This window comes from Enhydra lutris, unplaced genomic scaffold (genome assembly GCF_002288905.1).
Source record: "Enhydra lutris kenyoni isolate GAN:26980312 unplaced genomic scaffold, ASM228890v2 scaffoldscaffold8, whole genome shotgun sequence".
Taxonomy (NCBI): Eukaryota; Metazoa; Chordata; class Mammalia; order Carnivora; family Mustelidae; genus Enhydra; species Enhydra lutris.
The window spans coordinates 39065601-39078811 of record NW_019154092.1 but is presented as its reverse complement, the minus strand read 5'-3'; the positions used below and the strand labels follow the sequence as shown (position 1 = coordinate 39078811).

The following is a 13211-nucleotide window of genomic DNA, read 5'->3' as shown; positions in this document are numbered from 1 at the left end:
ACACACACACACACACACACACACACACACACTCAAAATGCTGGTCCCACTGTCATAAATATCCTGGGGGTTCTGGGACAGACATCCTTGTAGGAGACCACTGAGCCTCTGTGAGCAGGGTCTTGACACCCTTCATGGGAGGTCGCCCAGCCTCGGGCTGCCCACGTGGCCGGGAGCCAGGAAGGCCTGTCCCAGCCAAGCCCGGCCTTGGCCTCTGCTCCTCAAGGGGTACGAGTGGATGCCAGCGGCCAAGGGGCTCCTCATGGTACACACGTGGCTGCTGGCAGGTCCCGAGGTCTCATCTGGCTCAGATTCTCATAGTTGGACTCCTGAGCCTGGGGCCTGTGAATGGAGAAAGTAGGTTGACCCCCTAGTACACAAGTGGGGATACACCAACTGCCCAAACCATGCTCCGGCAAAGGGCAGGAAGGAGAGTTGAAATGGGAGCCCGGCCTAGACCCAACAGAGCGTGGGGACTGATTAAGGTTGGAGAGAGGGCAGCGGCGGCATCTGCGGAGCAGGGAGGAGGCCTCCATGTGGAGGACGGCCTCCTGGAGCCCAGAGGCACTGTCTTCTGGAGGGGATCTCATCAGCGGCATCAACAGCCGTCTTTGCGCCTGGTGCCCTCCACACTCATCTCACCAGGCGTGGCCTCCTGAGCTCCAGCTGCTCCCCGACTCCTCCCCCGGGACAACTTAGCACCCATCTCAGATGGAGCTGTGAGGGCTTGCGTCCCCTCCTCCCTGTCGTCATCATCTCAGTCAGCGGCACCAAACCTGGGCTCCCTGGCTGCCTCCCTCGTTCGTGCTGCCCACTTGGGTCCCTGCTCAGCCCCGCCTTCCCTCTGCCCCACCCCTCCGCCTCCTTCCAAGCAGCTGGGCCAGCCTCCGCCTTGGCCAGCGGCCTCCTGGAAAGACTGGGCCCCCACTCTTGTTCGGATGGGGCCCCCCAGGTGCTTCCCATCACCACTCAGTGACTTCCCATCGGCCCCTTCCCGGGTCGCCCCTGAGCCTGTGACCCACCCAGCGGCCGCCTCCCTCCCCGGGGCTCTGCTGTGTGGCCCTGTCCATTTTCTTCACAGCTTGTACTTTAGAATCGACAAGGACCTTGTTTATGTGTTTATTAAATTCTCCACATTAAAATGCGAGCTTCCTGGGGCGCCTGGGTGGCTCAGTGGGTTAAGCCGCTGCCTTCAGCTCAGGTCATGATCCTAGGTCCTGGGTTCAAGCCCCACATCGGGCTTTCTGCTCAGCAGGGAGCCTGCTTCCTCCTCTCTCTCTGCCTGCCTCTCTGCCTACTTGTGATTTCTCTCTGTCAAATAAATAAATAAAATCTTTAAAAAAAAAAAAGTGAGCTTCCTGAAGTTGGGGGGTTTCGCTGTAGCGTTAGTACCCAACTCAGTGTCTGGTACATGGCAGGTTCTCCGTAAATGTTTGAGCCCTCAGCTCTCTGATTTAGGTGTCTCAGTGAGCTCGTGAGTTAGCAACACAGAGGGACATCACACGGGTTCTCAAGAACTCGGGGTACGGCTGAACAGGCAGCTAGAGAGAGGGGCCTGGGCTGGTCGTGTGGCTTGTAAAGCCTTCAGGGCATGGACAGGAACAGTTATGGGAATGCCTGGGCTTGTCCAATAAGCCCTGTTCTGCCTCCCTACGTCCCTGCCCCCCAGACAACCTGCCTGGGGTCAGTGACCTGGAATCTTTCTTCCCCGCAGACCTTCACGTGAACAGACATGGAGAGAGAAGGGGAGCCTGGACAGCAGGGCCAGTATGTCCTAACTTAAACCCTCTGAACGTCTAATGGCATTTTGTTTGCGAAGCCTTCGGCTCTGGGGGAGAATGAGTACCCCGAACTGGCTTTTGTGTGAGTCTGCCTGTTCTAGAACGCTGGAGAGCCCAAGAGGAAACACAGGCTCGAGGAATCACATCTAGGTGCGGACGTAAGATGGGAAAATGACCCTTCAGCATCACGCACACCAGTGTGAGGCCCAGACTGTAAATGCTGGGGGAGGCGTGGGTGGGGAGATCAGGCCCCCGTGGCCTGGTCTGGCCAAAAAGGGCTTGGGAGACTGAAGAGCAGGACTTTGGGAGGCTGCGGAGGAGGTCAGAACCCTGATGGAGCCCCAGACCCCAGCCCTGACCCTCTGCCTTGTCTTTCTCCTTATGCCACGAGCCCCAAGAACCCTGCGTGCCTGGGCCAGTGGGGCCTTAGCCTGGGGTGGGCGAGGGCAGGGTACTCACCGTGGTGGGGTGTCCGGGGCGACTAGGTGCTCTGTGTGAGGGACAGAGAGAGAGAGACAGTGGGGGGGGGAGGCATGAATCTCCATGGTAGCCTCAGGCCACAGGCCCTGCTGTCCGCTCCACCCCACCACGGAAAGTGGTCCGAAGGGACACGCGACAAACACAAGCTAGCCAGGTACGAAGTGTCCTTAGAGATGACCAGGAGTTAACGATGAGAACCCCGGAGGGAGGGACGGCCCAGCAGAAAAACCCGCGTTTCTGAGGACCGCGGCGCCCAGAACGCTTGGTGGGTCTGAAGAACCGGCAAGAAAAGACAAGACGGAGAAGCCACAGCAAAGGCCACAGCCGGGGCAGCTGTGACTAATTTTGGATTTCGTCCCAGGAGAGTGTGAGGCAGGTGCTGCTGACCTGGATGGTCTGAGAGGCTCTGGGAAGCCCCTGCCTAGAGCATGAGCCCATTTCCCATCCAGCTCTGCGAGAGCCATGTGGGGTGAGCGGCGGATCCCGAGGACACCCTGCTGTCACACACGCACACTCCCGCACCTGCGGCTACCAACACCATCAGCTCCCTTCCCCGGTTCCTGATCCAACTGTCCCCGTACTTGTAAGGCCTTCCCTCCTGGCCTAGCCAGACGTCCCACCAGAGTGAGGCGAGCTGTGCCCTGGGCCTCTGTGGCACCTGGGCTCCAGGACAGCCCTGCTCCCCGCAGACTGCAATTGCTCGCTTACTCCCCAGCATCCCATTCAAGGGCCCGGCTTATTCATCTCTGCCTTCTGAGCACCTACACAGCACACAGTAGGTCCTCAGGGTGCTTACTGTAACACAAGGGAATGCTGCTATTTGGGAAGGTCTATGTGAAAGGGCCAGGGAGGAGTCATTTAGTGGGGTGCGGGGAAGAGTGCGAGCTGAGGTTTTTGGGTCTCTATCTCTGCGTCTCTAGGCTAGAGGCAAGTTCCTTCACTCCTCTGACCTCAACTTCCTTAGCGTAAAATGGGCTCCTGCTGGTTTCCCCCCTCCTGAGCTCTATGTAGGGAGAGATGCGAGAAAGCAAGATGAGGCACGGCGGGGGTGGAGGCGGGCACAAACTGTGTTGGGGCTGAGTCCCGCCGGGAGGTCTCCAGGCGGTCTTACCCGGGCGGAGAGCCCCCGCCCACCCCTCGCCCCCACCCTGCTGGGGGTGAGCTCACCTAGGCGGCGGCGGGCTGCAGCGCGGGCGGCCAGAACGCCGAGCAGCAGCAGCGCCTTGAGGCCGAGCGCGCAGAGCGGAAGGGCAAGGGCCGGGGCCGCGGAGGCGCCGTGGAATCGGAACAGGTAGACGCTGGCCTCCGCGCGGCCCAGGCTGTTGGAGGCCGTGCACGTGTAGCGGCCGTCGTGGGCCAGCGCGGATAGCTCGGCGGTCACCTGGTGGCCGTGACCCTGGCCCGGGCTCGGCACAGCGGCCGAGCCATTGCCCAGGGCCGGGCCGGACCAGTCCAGGGCGGGCGGCGGCTCCCCTTCGGCGGTGCAGAGCGCGCGGAAGGCGTGCGCGGGGCCGGGCAGCACCGACAGGTTGACGATCCGTGGGGCGGCTGCGGGCGGCGACGGGGTGGAGGGGTGCGGGAGAGAAAGAGAACTGTGGTCAGAGAAGCGGCGGGGAAGGGCAAGGGCAAAGGGGGACCCCTTTCAGTCCCTTTCAGTCACCAAGAGATTTGGGGCCAGTGGCGCAGAGAGGAGGGAGTAGGCAGGCGCTCTAGCACCACGGTGCCAAGGTCCCCATAGAGATGTGGCCTTGGGCAAGTTATTCGGAAGTTCCGTGCCTCAGTTTCTTCATGTGTAAAATGTGGATCACTTACCTTATGGGGTCGTTGAGATTTGGCAAGTTACTACATGTGAGGTGCTTGGATTCGGGCCTGGCTCACAGCAAATGCTCACTCAATGGTCGTTACTGTGGCTGTAGCTCAGGGCTGGGGGCTGTCTGCTGGTAGGCTTTCAATGGCACTTCCCACTCCCAGACAACCTCACCAAGATCTAGAGTTGAATGTCTGGGTCTATGGCAGGGCAGCGGCAGGCCCTGGGAAGAAACTGACATGCACTTGGAGAGGCCGCCCAGCCAGCCCAAGGGCGCATGGAAAGTTCTGGGCGGAGTGGAACCCAGAACGGGATCCTCACAGCAGGGAAGGCTAGGATTTTTAAAAGTTCCCCAGCTCATTCCAGTGCTCAGCCAGAGTGGAGAACCACTGCTCTAGGGACCAGGGACCCTGGTTCCCACTTTATTAGGGTCTAGCAAAGTACTGCGCACTTGGCGGCTCCCTGGGCATCTCTCTGGCGGGCTGTGTGTGCCCTTCAGTGCACAGAGCACACATCCCACCGTGGCCCTTGCCATTACTGTTCAACTCGTGTCCCTCCCCCTAGACTGAGAGCTACTGGGGCCATTCACTCCCTACGAACTTCATCTGGATGCCCATTCCCCTGGCGCCACTCAGTTCTTCTGAAGGCAAGCATTCTGCACTTTTAACAAGTTCCTGGGCGGCCCGCATCCATCTCCAGGTGTGCGGCCCCCTGCCTGGCAGAAAGGTGCTGTGCATCGCCCCCCTCTCCACGACCGTGGCGGAAGCTGTGCGGGTGCCCCGAGGCCCGGGACACGGCGGGAAGGCGGGCCGGAGGCGGGCGGGAAGGGCGCGGCGCTCACCGGACACGTGGAGCCGGATGCCGTGGCGGCTCTCGTAGCGGTCGTGGACGTCGCCGGCGAACTCCACGCGGCAGAAGTAGCGGCCATCGTCGGCCAGGGCGAGGCGCTCGACACGCAGCGACAGGTCGTTGCGGCGCGGGTTGCCCAGCAGCCGGAAGCGGCCGTGCAGGCTCAGCGCCGTCTGGCAGAGCTCGCTGCCCCGCGCCGCCGCGCACCGGAACACCTGCGGGCCCGCGTAGGCCTCGCCCGCGCGCCAGATGGCCGTGAGCGGCCCGTCGTAGTGGCGGTGCGGGTGCGTGAAGGTGCAGGGCAGCACGGCCGCCTCACCCGCCGCCGCGCTCACCTCGGCCGGCACCTGCATGGACCAGCGCTGCGCCGGCGCACCTGCGGGCGGCGGGGAGCGTCAGCGGACTCTGGGGGAACCCCTCGCTGGGGAGCCTGGAACCCGCAGGACTCAGGGAGCACCCCGGGGGGGGGGTGCCTGGAAACCCCAGGATTTCAGGAAGCATCTCCCTTGTGGAGGCCCAGAAACCCACCGTGTGACTCGAGAGGCACCCTCCGGGATCTTGACTCCCATGACTCTCGAGGTGCCTGGCCCCTCTCCGCCCTTCTCTGGGAGTATTTGCTTCATTTGGGGACGTCCCACCTACAGGCCCATCGACCCCATACTCTTTCCCACCCCTGCCCTGGGGCAGACAAGCCCCAGGATCCATGGTTACCACACAGCCCCAAGCACCCCCCTCCCACGATGGTGAAAATAAAAACACTTACTATGAGCCTCTGTGTTGAGCAAGTTCCCTGCAGTATCTCTTTTGGTTCTCACAAACGATCCTAGATGGAAGCACAGTTATCCTTGAGTTACATGTAACAAACTGAGGCACAGAGAAATTGAGTACGTAAGTAAGGTCACACAGCTAGAAGGAGGCATAGCCAGCTTTCACACAGAACTGCCGGACTCCACAGCCCGCAGTCTAGGGCACTAAAGGGCAGGGAAGCTTGGGCCTCATCCAAGGAGCCCAGCGCTCCCTGTTAACAGAAGGGAAAGAGGCCTCAGCAAGGGATGGTAGGTTCCGAACTTAATGTGTTGAGCTGGTGGATGAGGTCCCTTTAGAATCCAGGTCAACCCAGAAGGGCTTCCCAAAGCCAGACAGGGAGCTGAGAGCCCACAAGTGGTAGATCTTCGTGCTGTGTTCCTGCTCTGGGCTTAGTTTCCTCACTCCCTGTCTGTGAGCCTCTGAAGTATGGTTGAGCTCAGGTCTGGAAGCTATGCTCTGCCTCCAGCTCCAAGATGGCTGGAGAGCCCCTGTCCCTGTCGTCCCATGCGTGTGCTGCTTTGGGGAGGGGCTGAGCAGGTGGGTGAGGGGGAATGTTGGAGCTGGGCCTCAGAGGACCAGGCTAGGTGGGGGTGGTATCTCCCTGAGGAGGGAGGACAGGCTGGTAGGTCTGCCCAGCTAGAACCCCAAATGTAGTTCCCAAAAGGGATCTTGAGAGGGAATAATATAGCTACTCTTATATTTCCCCGAGAGCTTTGTAATTCACACGGTTCTTTTATATACATCCTGTCACATGACCCCCAAGACACCCTGGGGGAGAAAGGCAGGGGGCTATTGTTATAGCTCAGAAAACGGAGGCCCAGAGTCACACAGACAGAAGATGGGAGAAACCCAGCTTTTCTGACTGCATGCCCAGTGCGCTTTACTTACTAAGGGTATGTCGTGCCTTGGGTAGGAATCTCCTCAGCCCGCAGCCGGTGACCACCCATCCTCCAAGGAGCCTAGCCCGTTGATGAGTTATCTACAGGTGAGCACAATCCTCCCATATAGAATCAACATCTATCACGACTCACATGACCATGTTGTTCTTGGGAGCACACACATTCCCGCAAGGTGAGGGCCCTTCTGGGACCCGTCTTGGCTATCATGGACTCATTAAGCCTTTCCTTTTCTGGTGGAAGTTCTAGGCCCTCCCCTGCCTCTCCCCTTCCTCACTGCCTGCTTCGTGCTCTCTCTGCAGCATAGCTGCCTGAGCTGGGGCCTCCAGGTGTGTGCCGCAGGTGTGTGCTGCGGGTGTGTGCCGCAGGTGTGTGCTGCAGGTGTGTGCCGCAGGTGTGTGTCATGGCTGTGTGCCACAGGGGTGTGCGCAGGTGTGTGCCGCAGGTGTGTGCTGCAGCTGTGTGCCGCAGGTGTGTGCCATGGCTGTGTGCCACAGGGGTGTGCACAGGTGTGTGCCGCAGGTGTGTGCTGCACTAGCAGCGTGGGGGTACGAATTGGGTTGTGTGAGTTCTGCCTCATATAAAACCACACTTTGGGCTTAGGCCAAGCTTGCCATCAGATAAAAACCACGAGTTCTGTTTTCACACAATGTGCTTGTGAGCCAGCTCTTGTTTCTGCAGGACAAGTGAATTACGCTTTTGACCCGAAGTGGAGGACATGACATTTATCTCCAGTTAAGAGCTTGTTTGTTCAGTTGTTAATAATCAAAGGGCCTGGTTTCAAATCTGAGAAGCCCTTTCTGAAGCTTTTGCTTGTTTACTCAGCACTCCCAGGTGCAGAAAGTGTTTGCCCCCTCTTGAGGCTCAGCCTGTGCCTCGGTTTCCCTACACTTCCCACCCTCTGTAACCTCAGGCTCCGCTGACCTCCTGCATCTTGCCGGCGTCCTGGAGCCAGGTGCTGATCCCCCCCAGGTAGGTTTTGCTATTGTGCACTCATCGATGAGCAAACACGTAACAGACACGGTCCCACTCTAAGCCAGGTACTTGGATACAAGCCAGGGTTACAAAGATCAATCAGATGGCTTATCAGCCTGCCGGAGCTCACCACTCAGAAAAGGAGACAGATCTGCGAATACATAATTACACTGCAGCCTGACAGGTCCGCTAATGAGGGACACCGACAAGGTTTCCTTTGTCTGAACAAGATTCCTGGCCCATTTCACTCACCACCTCCCTCCCAGCCAGCCCCAGGCCTCTGCTGAGTTGTCCTCCAGAGGGAGGCATTTCCCCAACCCCCCACCTGGGTTTGGCATCCTTCCCCTGTGCCCCAGGGCTGACAGATGTACTTTCTCCATGTGGGCATGGACTAGTCAACTGTGTGTCTTGCCCAGGCACCCAGAAGCTCTGGAGGGCGGATCTGTGGTCATATTTGTGTTGTTACTGTCTCACCAGGCACTTGCCACATAGTAATCGCTGTTGAATTGCTGTCATAGGACAGAAGGGAGGGTGACCAGGCTGGCAGGGGAGGGTGGGGGGGCTGGGGGAAGAGGTGTGCAAATATCAGGCAGGGAATGCTTGGAGGGAGAGAGGAGGCATTCTTTCGGCGGAGCCTCGAGAAAGGAGTGGGATTTGCCAAACCTTGGCATAGACTGAAGGTGCTCCAAGTGAAGGTGGCAGGTGGGCAAGACCACAGAGGCAAGGATGTCAGCATCGGGGAGACAGGGCATGCCCAGATAATGGGGCCAGAGTACACAGTGCTTTGGGTGCTCACTGGGAGACAGTCCTCATATCATTTCATGTGCATGACAGCCCCATGAGGGACTGGCAATAGCCCCTTTAGGAGAAGGGAGGACAGAAGCTCAGAGAGGCAACGTGACTGTTGCAAGTTCATCTGACCAACCAGAAGCAGAGCCGAGGCTTCCCCTTCTGTGGTTCCTGTTCCTACTTTGTCCCCTGTGCTGTGTTGCCCTGGCATGACAGCCCAGTTTGGAAACATCCTGAAGTGTGATACAAATGGTAGCCACCACCCCCTCACCCCTCCCTCTCCCTGGAGGCTTCTGCTGTAGGAGCTGAGCAGGCACACAGAGGCCCTGTAGTAAGATCTTGGCTCCTGTCAGGGGGATTTGTGTTTCCTGTTTACCTGCTGGATGGTGTTTCAAGAGGCCAGCGCCTGGACTCCCCCTTACATGGAGACTTTGGACGCAGGGTGAGGGTGGGAGGTTCCAGCAGGGATTGCCCTGGGGAGCAAATGCATGTGCTTTGGCAGAAACCCAAGCTCCCAGCACCTTGTGACATGTGTTGCTCCCTCCAGCAGCTCTTGTCCATATTTAGCACAAGGGAGGGGATACTCTTGGACTGAAACCTTGGTCCCTGGTTGTAGAGTCTCTGATCTCCCTGCCTCGGGACCGTTAAACCTCCAGGGTCAACAGGAGACCCAGACTCTTCTCGCTATCCAGTACACTGCCACGCCATGGTGGCCCTGCCTTCCAGCTTTGGCACGGCTGGACCTGGGGGACCATCGCACTTGTGCTCATTCTTTCCCCGACTTTTATGAGCACCTGGTCTGAGCCTGGCCCTGTTCTAGGCTCCTTTGCTTACTTACTGGGGGATCTTCGGGCAGGTTACTTAATATCCCAGGTGTCGGGCTCCTCTGCTGCCAAATGGGGTGCCTAATACCTTCCTCACGGGCTTGAGGGTTGAGTGAAGCCACATGTAGCTCGCCCAGCAAGTGCTCGATGCACGTTAGCCCCCTGCTCCCGCCAGCCCTGCAGAGGGAGTGTGGTTGCAAGAGAGCGCGGTCGGGGCGCCGAGCAGTGGTAGGGGGTGCTCTGGGCATACATCTCCAGGTGATGCAGCAGGGGTGAAGACGTGGTACCTTGACATCCCACCTTTTGTAGCTCATGTTGGCATCTTAGATCAGAGGGGCAGTCACAGCTGACCGTGGTCTGGGGCCAGTGTAGGCCGCGGGGTGCTCTCCTCAGAGTGCCCACTTAGCTCATCTCTGTCCGTGCTCCCCTCAGCCTTCTCAGGGCCCTGCTCCCCGCCCGTCCTCCTCTGCCCCAGCTAGGACTTCTCAGCCCACGCTGCTGGCCACAGGAACCATCAGGAGCAGAAGCAGCATCCTGGCTCATGAAACTCTCCCATTCGTTTCTTTCGGGACCCATCACAGCAGGCCATCTCCTCCCCGGCCTTTCCCTGCACCCCACCCCTGGCGCTCCCCTGCACTCCCATGAGCTAGGACGACTGCTGTGATTTGTCTTGCATTTTGGTTTGTTTTTTGGCAGTGGTTCCAAGCTAGGAAATTCCTCTGAGCCAGCCTGTGCTCCGGGCTCACCACCACTGCACACAGGTGGCAGAAAAGGTGGGCCTTGCTCCTGGGAGACTCCAGCAGTTCAGTCCAGGCTGTGACACCCCAGAAAAGTCACCTGACTCCCATGGGCCTCCTTAAAGTAGGGACAAGGGTCCTCGCTTGTAGAGCTATGGTGGAGAGTGAACGAGCTGCTTGTCAAGGCTGACACAAGTCCTTGAGGATGACCGCTACTGTGACCCCTCTACCTGCTTCTCGGAGGGCTGTGGACCAGCTGCACCCAAGCAGTCAGAGCTCCCAGACCGTTGTTCTTCCCACCTGCCTGTTCCCTGGTGGCTCCAGCTTTCCAGGAGCAGATGTGTGGGGAGCCAGAGGGGAAAGACAATGGAGAGTGTGCATGAGCCCCTGGGAGATTTGGGGCTGCCCCAGGGCACTGGGTGCTGGGGGGTGGGTGGCATCGGTATGAAGGAGAAAGGCACAGGAGGTAGAAGGGGGTTTCCTGGATGAATTCCTCCCACTTCACTTTTGCCAAGGGCCTGCCCTGGTCCTCTGCTCAGAGATGTGTTTGGGGAGGAGACTGGGACCTCGGGCACCGGCTCAGGAAGCCCCCGGGTTCCCGAATCGCAGCCAATGCCAAGCTGGTCCTTCGGCCTCCTGTCTAGGTCCGCTGTCCCATGGAGCAGCTCACAGGCGAATGCCTCCAGGGGGGTTTCAGAAAGCGGGATCCCCTCACCTAGCTCCTGGACCTCTCAGGGGAGCAGTGAAGATGCTGCCAGTATGAGAAAAAGTGATCTCCTCCCCCAGAAGCCTCAGCCCCCCTGGGTAAATCTGACCCACAGCGGGAACGCTTGTGTGGTTTGGGTTTTGTTCTCGGACACGTGACTGCTCAGGCTCCTCTAAGTCTTTCCGTCTTTAACTGATTCACAGCAGCTGACCCTCAACTGGAGGAAAGAAATCAACCCAAACCACCTCCACCCCCACCTTGCCTCTCCCCAGGGTATGTGACTTCAGCAAGATTTCCCTGTCATTTATTGCACAATCACTTAGCCCCAGGACCGGGCTGGCAAGCTTTTATCCACGATCTAATCGTCCTTCACAACACCCGACCGGGCGCCAGCGTCCCCACTTTTCTGATGCTCCGAGGAGTTAGGCCACCTGCCCAGGGCCACACAGCTAGTAAGTAGCAAAGCCGGGATTCAAAGGTGTATGTGACGTTGACACTCACGTCTGAACCGCTCTTTTACCAGCCCCGGGTCCGGGCGGGGTCCCCTCCTCCAGCCCCCATTGTCTAAGTGGGGCCCAAACCTAAATCATCCCAGAAAGTCAGCGGAGTTACGTCACTCTGGGAAAAGAGAGCCTCCCCCCTCGTCGCCCCCACCACTGGGTGTGTGGTGGGAGAGGCGGCAACACGGGGTGGGGACCCGTGGGGGCCCGGTCTGGAGTCTCACATCCACCCACACCCCCCATGGGGTGTCTCTGCGCCTCTGTTGTCTCATCCGGGAAAAGGGAATAGAGTAGTTCCTTTCTCAGTTTGTTCCGAGGCTTACGTGCGGTTCTAATTAAAGTGCCCAGCATGTCTAAGAGCCGTCTGTGGGCGGTTGCTGCAATTATCCAGACCAGACCTGACCTGGACGCTGCCTGTGTTGAATGCTCCAGAGGAAGGAGAAGGAGTTTATCATCCAGTCGTGGAGACAGGACCCCAGATGAGGAACATGGACTAACTCAGAGTACCATGATGCCAGTGAAGTCACCGTGCCACGCATGACGGCCCGTGGCCCCACTGGTGGGGGCACTGATGCTGAGTCCGGGAGCCCAGTCACGGGAGGGACCGGTGCTCAGAGGATGGCCTCTGTCATTTATCCTGATAGCCCCCAACTACCCCATGCCTCAGAATGACCTGAGAGACAGGGCCTTGGTGGCACAGTTGGTTATGTGTCCCACTTTTGCTTTTGGCTCAGATCTGATCTCAGGGTTGTGAGACTGAGTGCGCTCTGTGCAGAGTCTGCTGGAGTTTCTCTGTCCCCCTCCCCCCAAAATAAATAAATAAATACATCTTTTAAAAAAAAAGTGACCTGAGAAGACGGTTGAACATGCAGACTCCCGAGCCCTGCTGTCTGATACTCTCCTTCTGCTGGTCGGGCAAAGAGCCAAAGGAACTGCATTTAAGTGAATGGCCCTCTCGCCACCCAAATTCTCAGGCAGTTGGTCCCCAACCAAAACACTGTTCCTGGGGACATCAAGTCACTGAGCTGAGTGACCAATGACGTTGTCACTTAAGCCTGCTGCTGAATCCCATTCAGCCCTTGGGATTCCCACTGGATGCTCAGGGTGCCCTCTCTCATGTGCCCCATGCCCCGTGGGAAATCACCCCCACTCTTACCCCAAACAATCGCGTGCCTCCTCCCCTCCACTCTGGGCTGTGCCCATGGAGAGATACAGCACTTGGAGGACCACAACCCCCGAAAACCCTCAGAGCCTGGACTGTCCTCTCCTGAGCCTGCCCGTCATCTCCCAGGATCCTCACGGCAGGGGCGGGGGGCGCGAGCAGGGGGCCTTTCTACAGGTGGGGCCACGGAAGCCCCGAGAAGTCAGAGGATTGCCCCAGGTCACTGGAAACCGAAGGCAAAACCCGGGCTTGAACTTCTGACTTCCGTCGCCTCTGCTTCCTGGAGTGTCCAGCTGCCCCAGGTGCGAGGAGAGAAGACTGTCCCTGTGGTTTTGTGAGCATCTATTCTGTTCTGAGTGTGGGCCAGAGAGAATAGTGGCAGACTCACCCATCGGGAGGATGCCCACCAAGCAGGCCAGGAGTCTGATGGACCAGTCCATGTTGTAAGCATCTGAAGACCCCAGGCCAGCCCTGCGCTCGGCTCAGCCACCAGGGAGAGGCCTCTCTGACGAGGCTGTGGGAGAAGGCAGGGGAGGGATGGGCGGTGTGCCCAGGTCTGCACCCCTACTGGGCTCCAGGCATGGGAGGAACTGGGGAGACGTGGTCAGGCAGCCTGGTTATGATTTGATGAGGCCCGTGGGGTTTAGTCATGTGGAAAACTAACAGGGGAACCACTCGGATGATTTTCCAGGACAGGAAACAGAGAAGTACATGAGGAAGATGAAGGGTCCTTTCCATGGCCTCTGGTCCCTTTGGAAAAACTGCTGTTCTTATGGTGCCGGCCTTCCCTTCCTCCTTCCCTCCCTCTCCCCTTCCTTCTTCTCTTCTCCTCCCTCTTTCCTCCCCCTCCCTCCCTTCTCTTTCCTTCCTTCCTTCCCTCTTTACCTTCCTGCATTTT

The 13211-nt window shown here is 58.7% G+C and overlaps 1 protein-coding gene across 1 annotated transcript; it reads right to left on the bottom strand.

Annotated features, from left to right (window-relative positions):
* Window positions 1-260: 260 nt before the first annotated feature.
* LOC111142379 (sialic acid binding Ig like lectin 15) lies at window positions 261-12753 on the bottom strand. Its single transcript, XM_022495403.1, has 6 exons — window positions 12702-12753; window positions 5681-5740; window positions 4910-5293; window positions 3429-3809; window positions 2241-2271; window positions 261-342 (listed from the first exon to the last, which is right to left on the bottom strand). Exons 1-6 carry the CDS (start codon window positions 12751-12753, stop codon window positions 261-263), a joined length of 990 nt encoding a protein of 329 aa, XP_022351111.1.
* Window positions 12754-13211: the final 458 nt, after the last annotated feature.

Bases quoted from the DNA above. Each gene is read 5' to 3' on its own strand.
- LOC111142379 (XM_022495403.1), bottom strand. From the start codon at position 12,753: ATGGACTGGTCCATCAGACTCCTGGCCTGCTTGGTGGGCATCCTCCCG. The intron at 5,741-12,701 runs GTGAGTCTGCCA...GCTTCCATCTAG, and splicing joins GGTGGGCATCCTCCCGATGG to GATCGTTTGTGAGAACCAAA. The intron at 3,810-4,909 runs GTGAGCGCCGCG...CGCCGCCCGCAG, and splicing joins CATCCGGCTCCACGTGTCCG to CCGCCCCACGGATCGTCAAC.